Source organism: Nerophis lumbriciformis, linkage group LG12, assembly GCF_033978685.3.
Source record: "Nerophis lumbriciformis linkage group LG12, RoL_Nlum_v2.1, whole genome shotgun sequence".
Classification (NCBI taxonomy): domain Eukaryota; kingdom Metazoa; phylum Chordata; class Actinopteri; order Syngnathiformes; family Syngnathidae; genus Nerophis; species Nerophis lumbriciformis.
In genome coordinates this window covers 7,028,525-7,053,125 of record NC_084559.2, presented here as the reverse complement: position 1 = coordinate 7,053,125, position 24,601 = coordinate 7,028,525, and the positions used below count along the sequence as shown (strand labels likewise).

Sequence of the window (24,601 nt, the reverse complement as noted above, 5' to 3'; positions counted from 1 at the left end):
CGTGAACGTTATGGGAACGTTAGTTTGTAACGTTCAAAGAACGTGAGGTTGTGGAGTTCTTGCTTGGTTAGCAGAACGTTAGCCATGAACGTTTGGCAAGAACGTTTAGGGAACTGTTTAGGAACATGCTATTTTCGTCTGTTTTTGTGCTATATTGTCAGGACTAACACTCAAACAGAAAATTCAACAATAATTCTTTATTAGTGATAATTATAATACAATAGAAATGGAATGCTGTGGTATTTACGTCTGTTTGTGTGCTATATTGTCAGGACTATAACACTCAAACAGAAAATTCAACAATAATTCTTTATTAGTGATAATTATAATACAATAGAAATGGAATGCAGTGGTATTTACGTCTGTTTTTGTGCTATATTGTCAGGACTGACACTCAAACAGAAAATTAAACATCCCTCCATCCATCCATTTTCTACCGCTTATTCCCATTGGGGGGCGCTGGAGCCTATCTCAGCTACAATCGGGCGGAAGGCAGGGTACACCCTGGACAAGTCGCCACCTCATCACAGGGCCAACACAGATAGACAGACAACATTCACACTCACATTCACACACTAGGGCCAATTTAGTGTTGCCAATCAACTTATCCCCAGGTGCATGTCTTTGGAAGTGGGAGGAAGCCGGAGTACCCGGAGGGAACCCACGCAGTCACGGGAAAAACATGCAAACTCCACACAGAAAGATCCCGAGCCCGGGATTGAACCCAAGACTACTCAGGACCTTCGTATTGTGAGGCAGATGCACTAACCCCTCTGCCACCGTGAATTAACCAATAATTCTTTATTAGTGATAATTATAATACAATAGAAATGGAAGTTCTGCCATCCACCCTGATACGTATCAGGGAGGTGTAGCGGATTTTATAGACCAGGCTCAGTGCAAGTTGTTTTACTCTGTCCTCCACCCTGAGCCAGCCCACTTTGGAGAAGTGGGTCGGAGTGAGGTGGGATCTGGGGTGGAGGTCTAGAAGTAACCAGACTAGCTTGTACTTGGATGTTTGGAGTTTAGATTTGAGGGTTTTGGAGGTGCTAGGGTACCAGGAGGTGCATGCGTAATCGAAAAAGGGTTGAATGAGAGTTCCCGCTAGAACCCTCATGGTGCTTTTGTTGACCAGAGAGGAGATTCTATAGAGAAATCTCATTCGTTGGTTGACCTTTTTGATTACCTTGGTTGCCATTTTATCACAGGAAAGATTAGCCTCTAGAATGGAACCTAGGTAGGTGACCTCATCTTTCCTGGTGATATAACAATGTCACCCACTTTTATAGTGAAGTCATTGACTTTCTTAAGGTTGATGTGGGACCCAAACAGGATGGATTCCGTTTTACCCAAGTGTATGGATAGCTTGTTGTCAGCGAGCCAGGTGCATGTTCTACAGAGTTCAGCACTGAGGATTTTCCCTACCTGTGACTTGTCCTTGTCTGATATCAGCAGGGCCGAGTCATCCGCAAACAAGTCATCAGATGATGATGATTATAAGCAGAATTAAACACCAGACACATATTTTCGACAGACAAACGTACATATGTGTAAAGATGGGGGTAGAAAATGGTTGGATGCATGGGGAAAATACAGTATTTCAGTGTATTAAACAATTAATAGTCGAAAGTGCAAAACAAAGTAAAGAAAAACAAAAACTGCTATTTTCTTTTAGTATAAACGTATAGCAATGTCAACAATGTAATAACACAAACAAATAAAAAAAGATAACTGATATATATCGATCACATCACGACAGTATCATTACGATTGTACGTCCCAAAACTATCGATATTTGTTTCGGTCCGCCCCCGCCTGCGCGGTCCATTCCATTCGAGAAGGGCTCATTTCCGGAGGTTACCTGAACGCACCTCGTGAACATTAAAGTGTTGAGTGTGGCGAGTGACAGCGCGAATAAAGTGAAAGAAACACGACAAGAAGAAACGACGAGAGGGGAAATTCGACAAGGTTACTGAACTATTTCCTGTTGCCGGGGCAGTTTTGGTTTTTTTTAAAAAGCTGCTTGTAAATGTAGCTTGTCCCCGGACAGCGGCCACACAAACAACAGGAACGCCACAGAAATGGTGAGTTTAGAAGTTTTGTATACATTGAAAAGGCAGGAGTGTGAATATAATCCCCCACGCGTGTTTAAAAAAAGACTTAAGTGTGGAAATTAATCCACGACACGTATTTAAAAAGTCTACACCGTCATTGTCCCGACATGTTTTTCAATATTCATTTTTTTTGTATTCATGTGTTCCTATCTGCCTGAGTATTGATATCCAAAGGGTGGCTTGTATCGTTTGTTTAAAGCAGGGTTTGGCAACCCAAAATGTTGAAAGAGCCGTATTGGACCAAAAATACAAAAAAGTCATCTGTCTGGAGCCGCAAAAAATTAAAAGACTTATTTAAGTGTTATAATGAAGGCAACGCATGATGTAAGTGTCTAATTAGCTATATTAGCCTACTATCAAAATGACAGTGTGTCGCAGGCTGATGCAAATCTTCGTTGACAGAAATGTTGAAATGTAATATTTATGCGACACATTTTTACAACATTGGAAAACATTAGGAAAACTCCTCAGAGGGTGAGATGACTCTTGGAAATGACTGTCTTAGAATGGCAAAAGGTATAGATGTGTGCGTCCAAGTTAAAGGCCTACTGAAATGCGATTTTCTTATTTAAACGGGGATAGCAGGTCCATTCTATGTGTCATACTTGATCATTTTGCGATATTGCCATATTTTTGCTGAAAGAGAACATCGACGATAAAGTTCGCAACTTTTGGTCGCTGATAAAAAAGCCTTGCCTGTACCGGAAGTAGCAGACGAGTAGCGTGACGTCACAGGTTGTGGAGCTCCTCACATCTGCACATTGTTTACAATCATGGCCACCAGCAGCGAGAGCGATTCGGACCGAGAAAGCGACGATTTCCCCATTAATTTGACCGAGGATGAAATATTTGTGGATGAGGAAAGTGCGAGTGAAGGACTAGAGGGCAGTGGGAGCGATTCAGATAGGGAAGATGCTGTGAGAGGCGGGTAGGACCTGATATTCAGCTGGGAATGACTAAAACAGTAATTAAACACAAGACATATATATACTCTATTAGCCACAACACAACCAGGCTTATATTTAATATGCCACAAATTAATCCCGCATAACAAACACCTCCCCCCCTCCCGTCCATAAAACCCGCCAATACAACTCAAACACCTGCACAACACACTCAATTCCACAGCCCAAAGTACCGTTCACCTCCCCAAAGTTCATACAGCACATGTATTTCCCCAAAGTCCCCAAAGTTACGTACGTGACATGCACATAGCGGCACGCACGTACGGGCAAGCGATCAAATGTTTGGAAGCCGCAGCTGCATGCGTACTCACGGTACCGCGTCTGCGCATCCAACTCAAAGTCCTCCTGGTAAGAGTCTCTGTTGTCCCAGTTCTCCACAGGCCAATGGTAAAGCTTGACTGTCATCTTTCTGGAATGTAAACAATGAAACACTGTCATCTTTCGGGAATGTAAACAATGAAACACCGGCTGTGTTATCCGGCACAACAGTCAAGTGGTGCATTCTACGGCGGGGGTGCGTTATCCGGCACTTCACTGAACATTTGTGCAATATTATGATAAAAGTTGGAATTTTACTCAATAACAGTCGCAATTTTACAAGAAAAGCTTAACATTTTGGCAATTTTATGAAAAGAGTCGTCATTTTACTCGACAAAAGTCACAATTTTATAAGAAAACTTTTAAAATTTTGGCAATGTTATAATAATCGGAATTGTACTTGGCAAAGTAAATACATACTCGAAAAATGTCACTATTTTACTTGAACAACCGAAAAAAATGGCAATATTGGGATAAAAGTCAGAATTTTATATGACATATGTCATCATTTTGCATTAAAAAGTAACCATTTTACATAAAAAAGTCATAATTTTACGAGAAAATATTACAATATTACAGAAACAGAAAAAATATGAGACCCAATTTCACAAGAAAAAGGTCACAATTTCACAAGAAAAAGGTCACAATTTCACAAGAAAAGTTAGAATGTTGGCAGTATTGTAATAAAAGTCGTCATTTTACTCAACGCAAGTCAAAATGTTACAAGAAAAACTGAACATTTGTGCAATATTATGATAAAAGTTGGAATTTTACTCAATAACTGTCGCAATTTTACAAGAAAAACTTTAAATTTGGGCAATTTTATGAAAAGAGTCGTCATCTTACTTGACAAAAGTCACAATTTTATAAGAAAACTTTAACATTTTGGCAATATTATAATAATGATTGGAATTTTACTTGGCAAAATTATGACAAAAGTCATCATTTTACTCAAAAAATGTCACTTTTTCACAAGAACAATACAAAAAATGGGCAATATTGTGATAAAAGTCAGAATTTTACATGACGAATGTCACCTGCCGCAATACACCGCTTCCCACCTACAGCTTTCTTCTTTGCTGTCTCCGTTGTTCATTGAACAAATTGCAAAAGATTCACCAACACAGATGTCCAGAATACTGTGGAATTTTGCGATGAAAACAGACGACTTAATAGCTGGCCACCATGCTGTCCCAAAATGTCCTTTACAACCCGTGACGTCACGCGCAGACGTCATCATACCGAGACGTTTTCAGCAGGATATTTCGCGCGAAATTTAAAATTGCGCTTTAGTAAGCTAAACCGGCCGTATTGGCATGTGTTGCAATGTTAAGATTTCATCATTGATATATAAACTATCAGACTGCGTGGGTTTCAGTAGGCCTTTAAAAGAAACGGCAGGCTGTCTTCTTCTCGTGGATTTATTACAATCTTTGCAAGCTGGCTATTGTTTGCTGTGGTCTAGAACAACATGGCACACAAACAACTATCAGAAATGCAGCCAATATTATTACACACAGATAATGTGTCATGAAACATGGAAAAAGAAACTAAATAGACAAGAGGACATAAGTAACGGAAATTAAATGAGCTCAAATATACCTACAAATGAGGCATAATGATGCAATCTGTACATACAGCTAGCCTAAATAGCATGTTAGCATCGATTAGCTTGCAGTCATGCAGTGACCAAATATGCCTGATTAGCACTCCATAACAAGTCAATACTATCAATAAAGCTCATTGTGCATTCACGCACAGCATAAAACGCTTGGTGGACAAAATGAGACAAAGAAGGAAAAACGCTTGGTGGACAAAATGAGACAAAGAAGGAGTGGCATAAAACACGTCTTTCTGTGGCAGCGTCGGAGAAAGTTGTAGATGTAAACAAACTGTCGAGTCACGGTCCACACAACGGTGAGTTCAAGGGCCGCTGAAATTAGTAGGACAAAGCGGCGCTCGCCAAATACTCTCACCAGTGCAGAATGAACACAAACATATTAAACAGTTAGGAAGGTTTGTGTCGTGTTTGTCCTCATACAGAAATCATATTACAACAAAAAATATATTTTTCACTCCATTTTTTTTTTTACCCATCTCCATACATTTTTTAAAAAGCTCCGTGGAGCCACCAGTGCGCCTCTCAAGAGCCGCATGTGGCTCTAGAGCCGCGGGTTGCTGACCCCCAGTTTAAACTATTTTTAATCATTGTTCTCAGGTTAAAAAGGGGAAAGTAGGGTCCCCGGCTGAATCATTTCAAGTCAGTATTATTTGCAGACGACACAACAGCATTTTGTTCAGGAGAGAACACTAATACAAATAATAACAGAAGAAATGAACAAAGTAAAAAGACGGTTTGACAAAAACAGACAATCTTTGAATCTCAGTAAGACTAAAATAATGCTACTTGGTAACTGTAGAAGTGAATTATATTTATATAGCAGTGACGTGCAGTGAGGTTGATGGCTGGTGAGGCACTGACTTCACAACATATGAACCCTAAAGAGTATCTTATTCACCATTTGATTGGCAGCAGTTAACGGGTTATGTTTAAAAGCTCATACCAGCATTCTTCCCTGCTTGGCACTCAGCATCAAGGCTTGGAATTGGGGGTTAAATCACCAAAAATTATTCCCGGGGCGAGGCGCCGCTGCTGCCCACTGCTCCCCTCACCTCCCAGGGGGTGATGAAGGGATGGGTCAAATGCAGAGGACAAATTTCACCACACCTAGTGTATGTGTGACAATCATTGGTACTTTAACTAAACTTTAACTTTACACATACAAACTGTAGCACACAAAAAAGCACATTTAATAAAAAAAATGTTATTATGGTCTTACCTTTACTTATAAGTGCGGGAACAGTGGTGTTCGTGTTGGAGGAGTTGTGAATGAATGAAATATGAAATCCGTGCTGCAGTCTGAAAGTGTACCTAATGTTGTGTCCCTGCAGTCGTTGTTTTTGCACTTTTTGGCTTCTCGTTAAGTGACTTTTTTTGGGTGGATTCGGTCTTGCACATGGAGGGTTTGGGTGTGGGCTTTGGTTGGTGTGGCGCTCCCGTCGGGGGGTACATTCTGCGGCGAGGGTGCATTAACCGGCACCAGGAGGCGGGATTACCGCGAGCCTCACACAGTGCGTCTTCGCAGCAGTTTTATGATTGCTCAGCACAAGAAATACGTTACACACATACAGTTGTTGACAAAATACACTGTACATTATATACCTCAGCTAACTAAACTATGGAAATGTATAATATAATTCATATAGCAATACGGTCTCACTGCACAGCAGGCCAGCAGTTAGCCGAGTCATTGCGCAATCCATGTTGAGGCACAATTGAGTGACGTGCCTCAACTGGCTGCTGATCACCGCACCGTCTCTTCTCAGTATTTGAACGGCAAATGTGAAAATTCAGCGATTTTGAATAAAAATAATCTAAAACTGGTGAAGTTAAATGGAAAATAACTTTATAGTATAATCACTGAATACATATAACAATTTAATTTTTTTTTCTTTCTTTTTACATTTTTTTTCTTTCCATGATGGCAGGTAAGGCCCCGCCTCACCTGCCTCCAGTGACCGCACGTCACTGTTATATAGCGCTTTTCTCTAGTGACTCAAATACATAGTGAAACCCAATATCTAAGTTACATTTAAACTAGGCTTTTTTGCAGATATTACAATATTGTCCAACTCTTTAATTACCGATTCCGATATCAACCGATAATGTTTTAAATTAAATTTTTCTCTGAGATTATATTTCTCCTCTTTTGTTGAGAAGAATTGTTGTATATTCTTGGGTTGCAGACTTTAGTTTGCATTATGTATAATTTTAGCTGTTTGCAAATTCACTATGTCAGTATTTTTGATTGACTGAATAAAGGGTTTGTTATAAATGTTACAGAATATCACAAATAAATACAAGTAACTGTCTATTTAGAGTGATATTTAGCGGCCACTGCTCGGCATGTTTGACCTGCCTGCTCTTCTACCAACCCTCCCTTTTACTCCTGGAGCTTTTCTTTGTTGTCGCCTTCACCTTTTAAATACTTTCCCATAAGATTGCCATGTTTTCAATTGGATTCCGAAAGTATTAACAGTTCCTCTTCGGCACTGGAGATGACCGCAGGAACACTATTACTTGAGCCAAGCACTCTTTTTGATGACTTCATGCCGGAAATTTTTCTTGCCTCAGAGGTTGGGGGAACTTTATTTTGTATGAACATGTTCCTTGTGCTGACAGGTACCTCTCAGGTTGGTCTACCAAATTTGGTATTTTAATAGGTACCAACCATTTTTTGTCAGTACTACCGGGTACCAATTCACGTAAAATTAAATGGTGCCATATTTTAATACCTACAGTACAGGCCAAAAGTTTGGACACAACTTCTCATTCAATAGGTTTTCTTTTTTTATTTATTTTTTATAAATCTGCTTTTGATCGACAAAAACTGAGCCACATTTGTTTCTCTTTCACTATAAACCAGTGCTTCTCAAATGTTTTATGTTAATTATAAGGAAGAAAGCATTTCATGCCCTCCACCGTGATAAATAGCATCATTTGTCTATAAAATTGTTGTAAGTACACCTCTGCATAACATTGTATCCTAATTAACATCAAAGAAAACAAAAACATTAACAGGATTAACGCAGGAGCGCAATATAAGAAAACACTTTAACCTGCAAAACAAAATTAATAAAACAATTTTATGATGATTTTTTATTTTTATTTAAAATGAGCAAGTCAAGATTAATGGCTGCTATGAGCACGTTTTGTAGGGCACAGCTTTTTGAAGTGGGGATTTGTGTTGTAACCCACTATTTGAGAAAACTGCCATACCTCTAAAGCATGGGTGTCAAACTCTGGCCCTTGAGGCGATATCAAATTAACACTAGAGCTGGCCCGCCGATTAATTCTCATACTTGCCAACCCTCCCAGGAGACTCCCATATTTCAGTGCACCTACCGAAAATCGTCGGGGCAGGGGGTGTATTTTGTAGCGTCCCAGAAGAGTTAGTGCTGCAACGGGTTCTGGGTATTTGTTCTGTTGTGTTTATGTTGTGTTAAGGTGCGGATGTTCTCCCAAAATGTGTTTGTCATTCTTGTTTGGTGTGGATTCACAGTGTGGCGTATATTTCTAACAATGTTAAAGTTGCTTATACGGCCACTCTCAGTGTATCCTGTATCGCTGTTGATGAAGTATGCGTTGCATTCACGTGTGTGCGTACAGAGACCGCTCATATCTTGTGACTGGGCGGGCACGTTGTTAGAAGGGATGAAAAGCGGACGTGACGACAGCTCGTAGAGGACGTTAAAAGCAGTGCCTGTAAGGCACGCCCCCAAGACTGTGGAATACGAGATATAATGACTGAGGAACACCTTTGTTCGATAATGAAGGTTGCCTCAGCTCAAAGCCTGAGCCCCCCGACATTAATGAACTAGCATCCAAGAAAAGATGGCAGGTGTCTGGCTTGGGCACATCAGAGCAGATCAGCGTGTTGCAAACTGAGCAGTTTAAAGTCCTGAATGGTTGTTTTATTCATTATTTTATTTTCAAATGTATTAGCCTGTGGAAAAAGTTAATGTTGATATTTACCTCAGAAGGCTGCAAATAGAAAAGAGGCATTCAATTTTTATTTAAATTGTATTTGATATGCCATTGATATTTTTTAATTATTATTATTTCAAACTGGATTTTGCATGTCACTATAAAGTTATGTAAGCCTTGCTTGTTCAATATTCAATGCACAACTTGTTTGGGTCCCTATTAAAAGGTTAATTTGTTCAACCTTGGCCCGCGGCTTTGTTCAGTTTTAAATTTTGGCCCACCCTGTATTTGAGTTTGACACCCCTGCTCTAAAGGCTTAGTGGCCACATGCGTGGACAGCAGCTTTTAGCTCTTATTTCCAAAATTGTGTACACTACTGAATTGGGGTCTTATGGCCTCTTATGTGGACACTTATACTGCCATCTGGTGGTGTCAGAAGAGTATAACATACAATGGAATTTGAAAGAAAAAAAGTGTAAAAATAAGAATTAGCATGTCCCTAAACATGAAGTACACGGTTGTGTACTTATGGACTAAGTACATCATATCGAAAGATGATTCTTAGTTTTTATTCTAATTAGGGTCCAATAAGCCCAAATAGCAAAGAGAAATAAAATAAAAAAGCATGTAAACAAACAGCTTGGGCCTTAAGAGGTTAAATCACAAAACTGTATATGCAAACAAATGCACATTAGTATTATTAAAATGTTTTATGTTTGTATATACAGTACAGGCCAAAAGTTTGGACACACCTTCTCCTCATTCAAAGCGTTTTCTTTATTTTCATGACTATTTACATTGTAGATTGTCACATCAAAACTATGAATGAACACATGTGGAATTATGTACTTAACAAAAAGAGGTGAAATAAACATGTTTTATATTCTAGTTTCTTCAAAATAGCCACCCTTTGCTCTGATTACTGTCTTGCACACTCTCGGCATTCTCTCCATGAGCTTTTGATGAAAGTGGTGTTTTCAACATTGATTATTATGATGATTTCACCAGTGTGGCGACGCGTGAGTGGTACAAGTAGGGTAACATTCCTCATTATTGTGTTGTGCATGAAGTAACACGATGTGGGTGTGGTGTCCCTGCACACACACACACACACACACACACACACACACAGCGTTATGTCAGGTAGTGTTGGCAGGAGAGAGGGAGCCAGGAAAGGAAGGAAGCAAGGCGGGAAACTGCAACGGGCAGCCGTTCCTGTGTCAGCTTCCTGTGCCATTCAGCGGCACTCAAAATGTTGAGAAAATGAAGTCATGTAAGCATCAGTTCACTGTCTTCTGTCGCTTACAAGCTGCAAGTTTCAACCGCAGAGTTTGTTTGTGGCAAGCAAAGACGCTCAACTTTTGCTGCTTGACTTCTGTCAGCTACTGACAAGTTGCTTTCCTCTCCGTCACATTGCAGATGTCAGAAGGTTGTGACCGCATGTGCACTCTCTTTTTCAAATATTTGCACCTAATATGAAACTTTCAGTCGATGTAGGTCAAATATCCTTTTTTTCGAATGCCAAAGTCTTCACAATCCTTTTTAGGGTCTCGCTATGTTCACAAAAGTAGTGAAAAAGTTTTCAAGTTGCACCTTCAGTTTCTTCCCGCCCTCATGAGCCTCACCATCAAGTTTGATGCAAGATTACAATTATTGATGCTGATTTTGTTTCCATGATAAAAAGCTCTTTTGGAGTAGGCTACGGTATCGTTTTTGTGTGATCCGATTAGGGCTGAAACGACGCGTCGACATAGTCGACGTCATCGGTTACGTAAATACGTCGAGGACGTTTTTGTTCGTCGACGCGTCGCATATTTACGTCACACTACCGTCATGGCGGAGCGCAAAGCAGACGATGCGAGCGTTGCGAGCGAGAGGAAAAAAGCACGCCAAAAGTCGTCAAAAGTGTGGGAGTATTTCAATAAACGGCCTAAGAAGAAACGCTACTTTTACTCCGCTACTTTTATCTACATTCAGCTCGCTACTCGCTACTAATTTTTATCGATCTGTTAATGCACGCTTTGTTTGTTTTGGTCTGTCAGACAGACCTTCATAGTGCCTGCCTTACTGGTGACGTTTCACTTCGTTCCACCAATCAGATGCAGTCACTGGTGACGTTGGACCAATCAAACAGAGCCAGGGGTCACATGACCTGACTGGCTCCGAGCTAACTTCGGGTGTTACCATTTAGTGGTCAATTGTACGGAATATGCACTGTACTGTGCAATCTACTAATAAAAGTTCCAATCAATCAATCAAAAGTGTGAAGGAAAAAAGACCCTTTTTTTATTTCAACCGTAAAGACTGACTGCACAGTTCCTGTCTTCACAATAAAAGTCCCGCTCCATCGCGCCTGCGCTTTCAAAATAAGAGTCTCCGAAAGCCAGCGCAAACAAGCTAGCAAGCTACGGAGTTTGCCGCCAATGTATTTCTTGTAAAGGGTATAAAAACGAATATGGATGGTGGACAAATAAGATGCCAAATAACAACCACTTTCATGTGGTATTAGACAGAAAGGAGGAACTTTTTTTCTCCTCCATTTGAAAACGTGGACGTTACCAGCACTGCTTCCTGATTACAATCAATGCAAGTCATCAGAATCAGGTAATACACCAACTTATATTCTTGTCTTCATGAAATAAAGGAATCTATATGTTAAACATGCATGTATAATTATTAAAACACCTTTAACATGTAAACAAAAACGGCAAAATAAATAAATATAAATTATATACTGTATATATCAATGTATGTATGTATATATATATATATATATATATATATATATATATATGTGTGTGTGTGTGTGTGTGTGTGTGTGTGTGTGTGTGTGTGTATATATATATATATATATATACATATATATATATATATGATATGTGTGTGTATGTTACTCAGTACTTGAGTAGTTTTTTCACAACATACTTTTTACTTTTACTCAAGTAAATATTTGGGTGACTACTCCTTACTTTTACTTGAGTAATAAATCTCTAAAGTAACAGTACTCTTACTTGAGTACAATTTCTGGCTACTCTACCCACCTCTGCTAATAATGTTGTTGTATGCACACTGTGTCGAGCGGAAATGGCCTATCATAGCAGCACAACGGCAGCGTTCTTGCCATCACCATCAACTAGTCAATCGTCCGCGTGAGTATACGTTGTCATCATTACACAAAAACATGAATGTGTCATTTGTATCTGCGTTGTAAATTCATAAACTAAAGCACCGTTTCGCTCTGAGAGGAGCGTTTGGCGTGCCTGTTCAGTGTTTACAAAGACGCGCTCCTCTTTAACGCTAACGTTAATTAGTTGTGCAAATACCTTTTACAACATTAACAATTACGTATACTATGTACAAACGAACAATTAACTTTCACTTTAATCATACTATCATTGTTGTGTTATTAAGCAAAATAAGCAAAAGTTTTACTTTTGTTGAAATGTTTACACTGTTGTTACAGAATATTTCGTTTTGCACTTTTTTGTATTGGATGTTTATCTTTATTTTTGCACATTTTAGCAAATAAGCAATACTTTTACTTTTGTTGAAATGTTTACACTGTTGTTACAGAATATTTCCGTTTTGCACTTTTTTGAATTGGATGTTTATCTTTATTTTTGCACATTTTAAAGCAAAATAAGCAATACTTTTACTTTTGAAATGCTTATACTATTGCAGAATATTAAGATTTGCACTGGATGTTTACTTTTATATTTGCACATTAAAAGCAAATAAGCTACTTTTAATTTTGTTAAATGTTTACATTGTTACAGAATATTTTGTCATGTTGTTGTCAATGTTGACTGAGTGGCCATACTTTTTTTTTTGTAAATAAAAGCCATGCCTTTTGAAAAAACTGGCCTACATTTATTTTTTCATCTTCATTTTAAATAAAAAAAAAAAATCGGTAAAAGGAAAAATAATCTATAGATTAATCGAAAAAATAATCTATAGATTAACCGATTAATCGAAAAAAATAATCTATAGATTAATCGATAGAAAAATAATCGTTAGCTGCAGCCTTAGATCCGATACAGGTGCCAAATGGGTCATTTTGAAACGGTACTTAAAAGAAGGAAGTGGGGTTGTACAATATACCGGTTAGGGTTACCCTAACCCAGTGTTTCTCAACCTTTTTTGAGCCAAGGCACATTTTTTTTTAGAGATGACCGATAATGGCTTTTTTGCCGATATTCCGATATTGTCCAACTCTTAATTATCGATTCCGATATCAACCGATACCGATACATACAGTCGTGGAATTAACACATTATTATGCCTAATTTTGTTGTGATGCCCCGCTGGATGCATTAAACAATGTAACAAGATTTTCCAAAATAAATCAACTCAAGTTATGGAAAACAATGCCAACATGGCACTGCCATATTTATTATTGAAGTCACAAAGTGCATTTTTTTTTTTTTTTTTAAATGCCTCAAAACAGCAGCTTGGAATTTGGGACACGCTTTTTGTAGGGCACGGCTATTTGAAGTGGGGATTTGTGTTGTAACCCCCCACAGGGGTCTGCCCCACTATTTGAGAAAAACTGCCATACTAAATATACACAGTATTTCCTTTAAAAACCTCTAAAGCATAGGTGTCAAACTCTGGCCCGCGATTTGGCCCGCCGTGTAATTTTGCTTGGCCCTTGAGGCGATATCAAATTAACACTAGAGCTGGCCCGCCGATTAATTTTCATACTTGCCAACCCTCCCAGAAGACTCCCATATTTCAGTGCACCTCCCGAAAATCATCGGGGGGTAGTGGGAGGGTGGGGGTGTATTTTGTAGCATCCCGGAAGAGTTAGTGCTGTAAGGGGTTCTGGGTATTTGGACTGTTGTGTTTATGTTGTGTTACAGTGCGGATGTTCTCCCAAAATGTGTTTGTCATTCTTGTTTGGTGTGGGTTCACAGTGTGGCGCATATTTGTAACAGTGTTAAAGTTGTTTATACGGCCACCCTCAGTGTGACCTGTATGGCTGTTGACCAAGTATGCATTTGCATTCACTTGTGTGTGTGAAAAGACGTAGGTATTATGTGATTGGGCCGGCACGCAAAGGCAGTGCCTTTAAGGTTTATAGGCGCTCTGTACTTCTCCCTACGTCCGTGTACCACTCCGTACCGCAGCTTTTTAAAAAGTCATAAATTTTACGTTTTGAAACCGACACCGATAATTTCCGATATTACATTTTAAAGCATTTATCGACCGATAATATCGGACATCTCTAAAAAAAAAACTCAGCCCTCTTGCGGTTAGGTTATTGCAATATTTAACACCTCAATGTCCATTCCATGTCAACACTTGACAGTTCAATACGAGACGCGTACTTTTGTTTCTAAAAACGGGACAATTCCATTTTTCAAGGGACAGTTTGCAGCCCTACTCAATGATACCTAATTTTTGCCTCATTTCACACGCCAATAGCTATGCGTTTTGTCTGCCTGCACCGTTTATCAGTGCCATTATGGTATCTACTCATCCCTTAGGAGAGGTTAAAATACATCAGAATATTTCTTTTGGCAGGCTAAATTTAAAAAAGACAAAAAATCAACAGAAACATCCAAGATTTTAAATGTATGTGTTTTGGATAAAGTGAAATGAATATTTGATCCCCAGGCAATACATGACTTAGTACTTGCTGGAGAACTCTTGTTGGCAAGCAGAGCTCTTGTATCTCTCAGGAGGAACTTTAGTCCACTTTAGTCCACTCCTCTTGGCAGATGCTCTCCAAATGTTGAGTCTGGTGCTTTGCAACTCAACTTTCAGCTCCCTCTACTGATTTTCTTTGGAAATGCTTCCTAACTACTGTTCCACACTTCAGATGAAGCCATCAGGACTAGAAATGGTCATTTATTTACCAGAAATAATGTCTTTTGTTCATCTATCTATGATGTAGAGTTACAGGCACAACAATTAAAGGGGAACATTATCACAATTTCAGAAGGGTTAAAACCATTAAAAATCAGTTCCCAGTGGCTTATTTTATTTTTCGAAGTTTTTTTCAAAATTTTACCCATCACGCAATATCCCTAAAAAAAAGCTTCAAAGTGCCTGATTTTAACCATCGTTATATCCACCCGTCCATTTTCCTGTGACGTCACATAGTGATGCCAACACAAACATAGAACAGCAAGCTATAGCGACATTAGCTCGGATTCAGACTCGGATTTCAGCGGCTTAAGCGATTCAACAGATTACGCATGTATTGAAACGGATGGTTGTAGTGTGGAGGCAGGTAGCGAAAACGAAATTGAAGAAGAAACTGAAGCTATTGAGCCATATCGGTTTGAACCGTATGCAAGCGAAACCGACGAAAACGACACGACAGCCACGGGAGAAAGCGAGGACGAATTCGGCGATCGCCTTCTAACGACGATTGGTATGTGTTTGTTTGGCATTAAAGGAAACTAACAACTATGAACTAGGTTTACAGCATATGAAATACATTTGGCAACAACATGCACTTTGAAAGTGCAGACAGCCCAATTTTCATCAATTAATATATTCTGTAGACATACCCTTATCCGCTCTCTTTTCCTGAAAGCTGATCTGTCCAGTTTTGTAGTTGATGTCAGCAGGCCAGGGAAGCTAGGGTCGATATTCTTCTCTTGATCATCTTCGGTGGCATAAGGGACGGTGTGAGCCAAGACATCCAGGGGGTTTAGCTCGCTCGTCTGCGGGAACAAACTGCCGCCATTGCTTGCCGTGCTACCGAGGTCCTTTGTCCCTGAATTGCTCACACACTCCGGCAGATTCAATGGGGGTCTGGCGGCAGATTTCTTTGACTTTATCGTTGGAAATGCATCTGCTTTGAGTGTCGCAGGATATCCACACATTCTTGCCATCTCTGTCGTAGCATAGCTTTCGTCGGTAAAGTGTGCGGAACAAACGTCCAATTTCTTGCCACTTTCGCATCTTTGGGCCACTGGTGCAACTTGAATCCGTCCCTGTTGGTGTTGTTACACCCTCCGACAACACACCGACGAGGCATGATGTCTCCAAGGTACGGAAAACAGTCGAAAAAACGGAAAATAACAGAGCTGATTTGACTCGGTGTTTGAGAAAATGGCGGATTGCTTCCCGATGTGACGTCACCGCTCCGAGAGCGAATAATAGAAAGGCGTTTAATTCGCCAAAATTCACCCATTTAGAGTTCGGAAATCGCTTAAAAAAATATATGGTCTTTTTTCTGCAACATCAAGGTATATATTGACGCTTACATAGGTCTGGTGATAATGTTCCCCTTTAAATTATCTCCAACTAGATGGCAGAAGGTACAGAATGAATGATTCACCTGATTCACCTGTTTCTACAACAGAACAAGTCATGGCACACTTGGTAGTTGTTCCAAGAGTTTATAATGTTATGCACCTCGTCTCAGTCAATGTTAAAAAAACTCTGATCTATGGTAGGGCTGGGCGATATATCGATATACTCGATATATCACGGGTTTGTCTCTGTACGATATAGAAAATGACTATATCGTGATATTGGAGTATACGTTCTCACGCAGTTGCTTTTAGCTGCGGGCATTACTCTACAGGCTCTTCTCACTTTTTCTTGACTCTCCTTCTCACAGAGACATAAAACAAGCGCACCTTCTTACATACGTCACATACGTATACGCCCTTTCGGAGCAGAGAAGTAGCGGCATGGGTAACGTTAGCTGTGGTGCGAGTGGTAATACGAGAGAAAGAAGATGCGAATCTGGTAACAAATGAAGGAAGAATTAATTCCCAAGAAAAACAGCACGGGGTCTATCGTCTGGCGGTGGTTTGGCTTCAAGTGGGAATATGTCGAAGAAGACAACCGTAATTTGTCAAGTGAGGGGCAAAAGCGTTGCTACAAAAAGTAGCATTACTGCTAATTTGTAGCATCATTTGAAAAGTCACCCGCTAGAGAATGAAGAGTGCTTGAAACTCCGCATGTCAACATCTCCGTTCGGTGCCACACCAACAAAATGCCGAGGCAACCATTTCCACATCAACACCGTATGAAAAAAAATAGTCAACAACAGAAAGAGATAACATCCGCAGGAACCTACCACATAGCGAAGGACATACACTATTTGATTTCCTATTATGCAGCTCATTTTTATTTGACAGTTACTGAAATATCTTGTGTGACATCATGCACAAAAGTGCACTTTATTTGTTTTAAACTATTGTAGTGGCGTTCTGTGTCAGGCTTGCCCCTGACAGTTTGGTTGTGTTTTAGTTTTTCCTGTGTGTGTAGTATTTCCTGTCAGCGCTCTTGTTTTGGTTCTGTTTCCTATTTGTCTCCCTGCGTGCTGTGTCCCCTCAGCTGTGGCTGATTGGCACCTGGCCACACCTGGTGTCAATCAGCCAGCTGCTATTTAAACCTGCCTTTCCCTCCAATCAGTGCTGGATTATTGTCATTGTCATTGTCGCTAATACTTGTTGTCACTACTACCTGTCATAATACTTGTCATTGTAGCTCTGTCTACTTTTGTTCACTCTACTCATGTCATAGTTCCTTCGTGTCACAGTAAGTGTTTTTGTTTCTTGTCCACAGTTAGCATTTGTGCTATTTTAGTTCATAGCCAAGTTTGTTCTCCGCCTCGTGCGCGCCTTTTGTTGTTACCCTTTTGTTTGTTTTTTTTGCTATAGTGCTAAATTAAATCATGTTTTTTCGCTCAATGCCTGCCGTCATCTCTGCATCTTGGGGTTCGTCACCAACACACTGTGACAGTTCTGTACAAAAAGTGCACTTTAATTTAGTGTTTTGATATGTCATCTTAGTGACATCATGCACAAAAGTGCACTAATAGCTTGTTTTAAAATGTCTCTGACAATCTTGCACTTTCTGTTTGGAATGACATGAATGTTTGTGCCACTGCTTAATAACTGTTTAATAAATACACTTTTGGCAAATTGACTTAGTTGTGATTTCCCTCTCTGCATGAAAGTTTAAAATGAGCATATATTGAGGCAGTATGAAGAAGAATGTTTTAATGTAGACACATAGAATCATCATACTGCTGTGATTATATGCATCAAGTGTTCATTCAAGGCTAAGGCAAAATATGGAGATATATATTGTGTATCGTGACATGGCCTAAAAATATCAAGGTATTAAAAAAAGGCCATATCGCCCAGCCCTAATCTATGGGATTGAGGCTGACTCGGCCATTCCACAATCTTAATGTGCTTCTCCGTCAGGGATTGATCACATGTTTTCGAATCCGATTCCATTTTCGATTCTGCTTAATGATTCGGTTCTTTCTCGATTTTCATCTGGGGAAAAAAAGGATAACAAATATAGGTTGTTTAGCATCATCTTTGCTTCTTTGAGAGGAAACATTCAAACCCAAACAGTGAAGTCTTAACAAGCTATGTTTGAAAAAAAAAAAACACTATAAAAGGATGACAACATTATAAATGATAATAATATAAGTAATAATACATTATTATTTCAATCCCTGCCTTATTATTATTGTAAAAGTAACACAAATAAAATAATGTTTTGTCAAAATTAACTAAATACAACATTAGTTATTATGTTCTGTACCAATTACATAAGAATGTTCAGTAACATGTTGAACAATTTTCTAATATACAAATTAAAATGGTTAAAAATATATATGAGCTAAGCACTAAAAAGTAAAAAAGAAATGTGTATTTAGTGACGAATACAAGCGAAAGTCACCAGGGTTAAAGGCTGGGGGGAGAGAAAAGTTAATCTGGGGCTGAGTTGACTTGAATGTGTTTAATGTTGCACTTTTTGTATGTAGAAGAAAAGTTTTGTCATGTTATTTAATCTGAGCAACAACTTGAAGCAGTTTAATGTTGCACTTTATATGTGGAAATGTTGCACTTTATATGTAGAAAGGTTTTGTTAAGAAACCAATTCTGAGCCTTATCTTATTTAGTTTTTATTTGATATATATTGACTGCATTAACCCTGGCAATCAACCCTGTGTGTATATGTATGTTATTGTTATGTTAAAAGGATAAAGCCATTGTTTACAAATTTTGGTAAATAAATAACCCGAAAATGTACATTTTGTTTTTTTCTTACTATACCGAAAATGAACCGAACCGTGACCTCTAAACTGAGGTATGTACCGAACCGAAATGTTTGTGTACCGTTACACCCTTAATATATATACATACTATGCAAATGTAAAAAGGTAAGCTTTTAGTTAATTATTTTTTTGAATTTTTTGTTTAATTGGTTTTTAATCTTCATTATTTACTTCAAGTTATTACAGTATGTCTCTATATAAAAATTTTTTTTTTTTTTTATTATTATTTTTTGGCCAAAAGGATCGCATTTCAATTTCTTACACACACTTGTTATCACATATGTTGGCCAGAGGGGAAGCACTTCACATTTTTACACACACTTGTTATTTCATATGTTGACCAGGGGGGGAGCACTTTTAAAACCGACACACAGTCAATTTTAAAAAACCCTCCTTTTTGGGACCACCCTCATTTTGATAGATTTCACCACCAGGGGTGCAAATGAGATGCAATGGTTTTCCTTATTGGGACCATGTTTTATGTCCTAACTTGTTCACCAGTCCTCATATGGAAGCTACTTTTCCTTGTTGATGTCTCAAGAAGGGTAGAAATACAAGAACACACACACACACACATTAATTCAAATCCCACCAACCACCACCCTGCTTCCCCGGCCCCAGAATCAGACGTTATTTGACACAGGCCCCCACATAACTGTCCGGGATGTGCCTGTAATATGATTTTTTGATTTTTGACCTCCAGAGTCAGCATGTCCTTTTTCAATTTGTGTCATCGAGGTAAAATTTTGTCTGAAAACTAGGGATAAATGCTTTAAAATGTAATATCGGAAATGATCGGTATCGGTTTCAAAATTATCGGTATCTGTTTCAAAAAGTAAAATTTATGACTTTTTAAAACGGACGTAGGGAGAAGTACAGAGCGCCAATAAACCTTAAAGGCACTGCCTTTGCGTGCCGGCCCAGTCACATGATATCTACGTCTTTTCACACACACACAAGTGAATGCAAGCATACTTGGTCAACAGCCATACAGGTCACACTGAGGGTGGCCGTATAAACAACTTTAACACTGTTACAAATATGCGCCACACTGTGAACCCCCACCAAACAAGAATGACAAACACATTTCGGGAGAACATCCGCACCGTAACACAACAGAACAAATACCCAGAACCCCTTGCAGCACTAACTCTTCCGCGACGCTACAATATACACCCCCCGTTTTACCAAAAATTAATTTGCGGGGAGATGTAAGGTAAAGCCATTATACTTCAAAGGTTTGGGCAGCAGACTAAGCTGTGTGTGTTTATCCTCACTTGGACAGCAGAATGGGAAGAGCCGCCTGCAGCAGCGCCAGGAGGAGGCGGAGGAAGTGAAGGACATCATGCTCAACAATCTGAACAAGGTGGATGAGCGATCGGTCAAACTGGGCGACCTGGAGAGCCGAGCTGATGAGCTGCTGGAAAAGGTTGGTATAGGCAGCGTCACTTTGCATATCGTTATTTTCACTTTGATGACATCATGGAGCCTTTCTACATGCATCCGTGGAATGAAAGAAGGAAACGTCAAATGACTGGCTTATAAATACACCTTAGGTGGAGCTGGAGAGGAAAACAAATGTACAATTTACATCCTGATTGTGTTTTATGCTGCTATTTTTAGGAGTGGTATTTCCTTTTGTTTCCTAAGATGAATGAAGTGAGGGGGTCTCCCTGACTATGACCCAGCAGGACATGCCATGAGGCCAGGGTTTTGTCCAGGGGGTAACATGAGGGTCACACCGGTCCCACTTAGCCCGGATGAACAGTTATGTCACAAAGCAGGCCAGGTCTGGAAGATGCAAAATGTCACACTAAAAGGATGCTGTGGCTCACACCTCAGAAATCTACTGATTTGTAAGAGTGGATCTTCTTGCTCATGACTATTATTATTTGACTCATTTGTGAAATATTCTGATACCCACCCACCAACGCAGACCTCGGCCGGGGGCCATTATCGGACATTTCTAAAAAAAAAAAAAAGTGCCTTGGCTCAAAAAAAACCCCACTGGGTTAGGGTAACCCTAACCGGTATATTATACAACCCTATTTTAAGTACCCATTTGGCACCTGTATCGGATCACACAAAAACGATAACCTGTCCTACGCCAAAAGAGCTTTTTGTCATGGAAACGAAATCAGCATTAATAATTGTAATCTTGCATCAAACTTGATGGTGAGGCTCATGAGGCCGGGAAGAAACTGAAGGTCCAAATTGAAAACTTTTTCACTACCTTTGTGAACATGGCCAGACCCTAAATAGGATTGGGAAGACTTTGGTATTCGAAAAAAACAGAACAGCGCTTTTGAATGAAAGGATATTTGACCTACATCGACTGAAAGTTTCATATAGCAAAATTAGGCATAATATTGTGTGTGTATATATATATATATATATATATATATATATATATATATATATATATATATATATATATATATATATATATATATATATATATATATATATATAAATATTTATTTATATATATATTTATTTATATATATATATATATAAATATTTATTTATATATATATATATTTATTTATATATATATATATATATATATATATTTTATATATATATTATGTGTATATAAATAAATATATATATATATATATAAAAATACATATAATATATATATGTATAATATTTATATATATATATATATATATATATACATTTATTTATATATATATATTTATTTATATATATTTATATATATATAAATATTTATTTATATATATGTATTTATATATATATATATATATATTTTATATATATATTTATATATATATTATGTGTGTGTATATATATATATATATATATATATATATATATATTATGTGTGTATATATATATATATATATATATATAAAAATACATATAATATTTATATATATATATATATTATATATATATATACATTTATTTATATATATATAAATAATTATGTATATAAATAAATATAATATATATATATATATATATATATATATATATATATATAAATAATTATATTTATAAATAAATATAATATATATATGTGTGTGTGTGTATATATATATATATATATATATATATATATATATATATATAAATAATTATATTTATAAATAAATATAATATATGTATATAATGTGTATATATATATATATAATGTGTATATATATATGTATATTATTATATATATATATATATAAATATTATATATATAAATAATATTATTCATATATGTATGTATATATATATATATATATATATATATATATATATATATATATATATATATATATATATATATATATATATATAGTTGCATATTGTGTATGTTTGCTGTATGTGTCGCCTAACAGCTTCTACCCGCACTCGACAGGAATGCATTTTTTGATTGTGGACCAGATTGTGTGTTTACACGACACTCCCAGCACCAGTTGTTTGTTTACGAGACATACTTGCATCACACGGCCTGATGAATGTAACATTGTCTTTCTTGTCTGTGCTTTTTCCAGAGTAAAACCTTTGAAAAGAAATCCAACCAAGTGAAAGAAACCCAACGGTGGAAGAATAAGAAGACGAAAATTGCACTTATTGCAGTTGGAGTTGTAGTGCTCCTCGTCGTACTTGGATTGATCATCTTTGCTGTTGCGACATAGCACACTCCTGCATGGACCCGAGGTGAAACATTGGAGCTGGACAAGCTGATGTGGACAAAGAAAAAAAGTCCATGAAAGGGGAAGTCCGTGCTATTTTTTTGTTTGTCGTATAAATGAGACTGTAGGTGTCACTCCTTGGAAAGTTCACATGGTACCATCGATAGTTGCTGCTTGTCATTTATACAACGTTGTTGCTCCCAGCCCACACTGACCACACAAACATAAAGTCTGTCCAAACTGAGATAGAATTTAGGGTGTCAGCTTTATCTGGCTTTTTTTGTTTTGTTTTATAAATCTAAAGAGATTAGTAAAGAGCAAGTGACTCTTCAACCTTACATTTTTGACACAAACCAGTATCAGATGTGCATCTGTTATCCTGTTTTCATGAATGCTTCTTTGGGAGAAACAGGAACAGTTTAATGAAGTGTCCATGGCCAATTGTGGAGCAACGTCCAAACACAGAAATACTCATAAGATCACATAAACACTGCATATTGTCATTATCATATATTCAAATGTTATACTATAATTAGAATGAGCAAGTAGATAAATACCTGATAAATTATTTAAATTAAATTATTATTATTAATAATTAAATTAAATCTACAGAGGTAAAAAAAAAAGTTTGATTTTGTGAACAATTTGAAAAGTTGAATGAAAAGCAGAACTAATATTGATTACTATCATTTACAATCTGTTGTTGTCTTGTTAAAAATGTTTAAGTAAAACCTTTGATCATAAGTGTTGTTCTGTTCCTTCGAAGGCTTCACAATCCTACTCAGGGTCAAATAAAACCCACCTAGAGCCGCAAACTCTGTTCGATTCCTAATATGACGATAACACCACTTATAGTTTCCTTACACTTGGACTTATGAACACTTGACAAAAACGACTCGCATTTTATTTCTGGGCATAACGAAGCAAATCACCAAATAATTTTGAACATTAGAAAAAAAATACACTGTTCCTTCCCTTATTAATTAATAAAAAAAATAAAAATCAGACCCCAAAAGGGACAAGCGGTAGAGAATGGATAGATGGAACTCATTCCATTTTTCTCAAGGCTACTATTACGGCATATTCATCTGACTAAAGATGGAAAACAACAACCTCGTCATCAATGAAAGCAAATTAATAAAAATTTAAGTAAATAAAATGTTTCTCTTTTCTAATCCGTCCATTGCTAGAGGTTGACCGCTAAAAATAATACAATACAAAAGAGATGTCGCATTAGGACTTCCTTTGACAATACATTAAAATGTGTTTTATTTTCATATGACAAGATCCCAGAACTCTCCAAAATAACAACTGTTAAATTAAAATAAACTAACTAAATAAAATGAAGTATATTAAATCAAGTAACCATTATTTGTTGACATTCGGTTTCAAAGCCAAAGGCAGCCACGGCGAAGGCATGAAAGAGCCGCGGGTTGGAGACCCCTGCCCTAAGAGCATGGCCAGAGACAGGAGCAGACCCAACAAAGCAACCAAGAGAGCCCTTGGCCGCCCACTACCTCTCGGCCAGTGTCCAGTCCCGCATGGATGAGCAAGGATACGTCTAAGGCAGTGGTTCTTAACCTGGGTTCGATCGAACCTAGGGATTCGGTGAGTCGGCCTCAGGGGTTCGGCGGAGGTCAAGACACACCCGACTCATCGTGTAAAAAAAAACTTCTCCCTATCGGCGTATTACGGATACGGCAACAGCAAAAGTCACACTGATTTTCAGGTGTGTCATTTGTTGTGAGTTCATGCACTGTGGAGGTTTTGTTCTTTGAACGAGGTGATGTTCATGCACGGTTCATTTTGTGCACCAGTTAATAAAACATATAAATTTGTCTTGAATTTGAAAAAAAAAACAATTTATTTTTTACTAAAGAAGGGTTCGGTGAATGCGCATATGAAACTGGTGGGGTTCGGTCAGGGGCGCCGCTAGGGATTTTGGGCCCCAT

The 24,601-nt window shown here is 37.9% G+C and overlaps 1 protein-coding gene across 2 annotated transcripts; it reads left to right on the top strand.

Moving 5' to 3' along the window:
* Positions 1-1,834: 1,834 nt before the first annotated feature.
* Positions 1,835-23,751, top strand: LOC140679218 (vesicle-associated membrane protein 5-like). 2 transcript variants are annotated; one of them, XM_072914205.1, is made up of 3 exons: positions 1,835-2,084; positions 20,282-20,425; positions 22,509-23,751. In XM_072914205.1, the coding sequence occupies exons 1-3, from the start codon at positions 2,082-2,084 to the stop codon at positions 22,650-22,652; spliced, it is 291 nt and encodes a 96-aa protein (XP_072770306.1). In that variant the 5' UTR covers positions 1,835-2,081; the 3' UTR covers positions 22,653-23,751. The 2 variants fall into 2 exon arrangements, with proteins under 2 accessions (XP_072770306.1, XP_072770307.1); XM_072914206.1 differs by having other exon boundaries at positions 1,838-2,084; positions 20,285-20,425; positions 22,509-23,749.
* Positions 23,752-24,601: the final 850 nt, after the last annotated feature.

What these genes read in the sequence shown, in the direction of transcription:
- LOC140679218 (XM_072914205.1), top strand. An exon ending in CTGATGAGCTGCTGGAAAAG is followed by an intron (nt 20,426 to 22,508) that starts GTTGGTATAGGC and finishes TGCTTTTTCCAG; the next exon opens with AGTAAAACCTTTGAAAAGAA.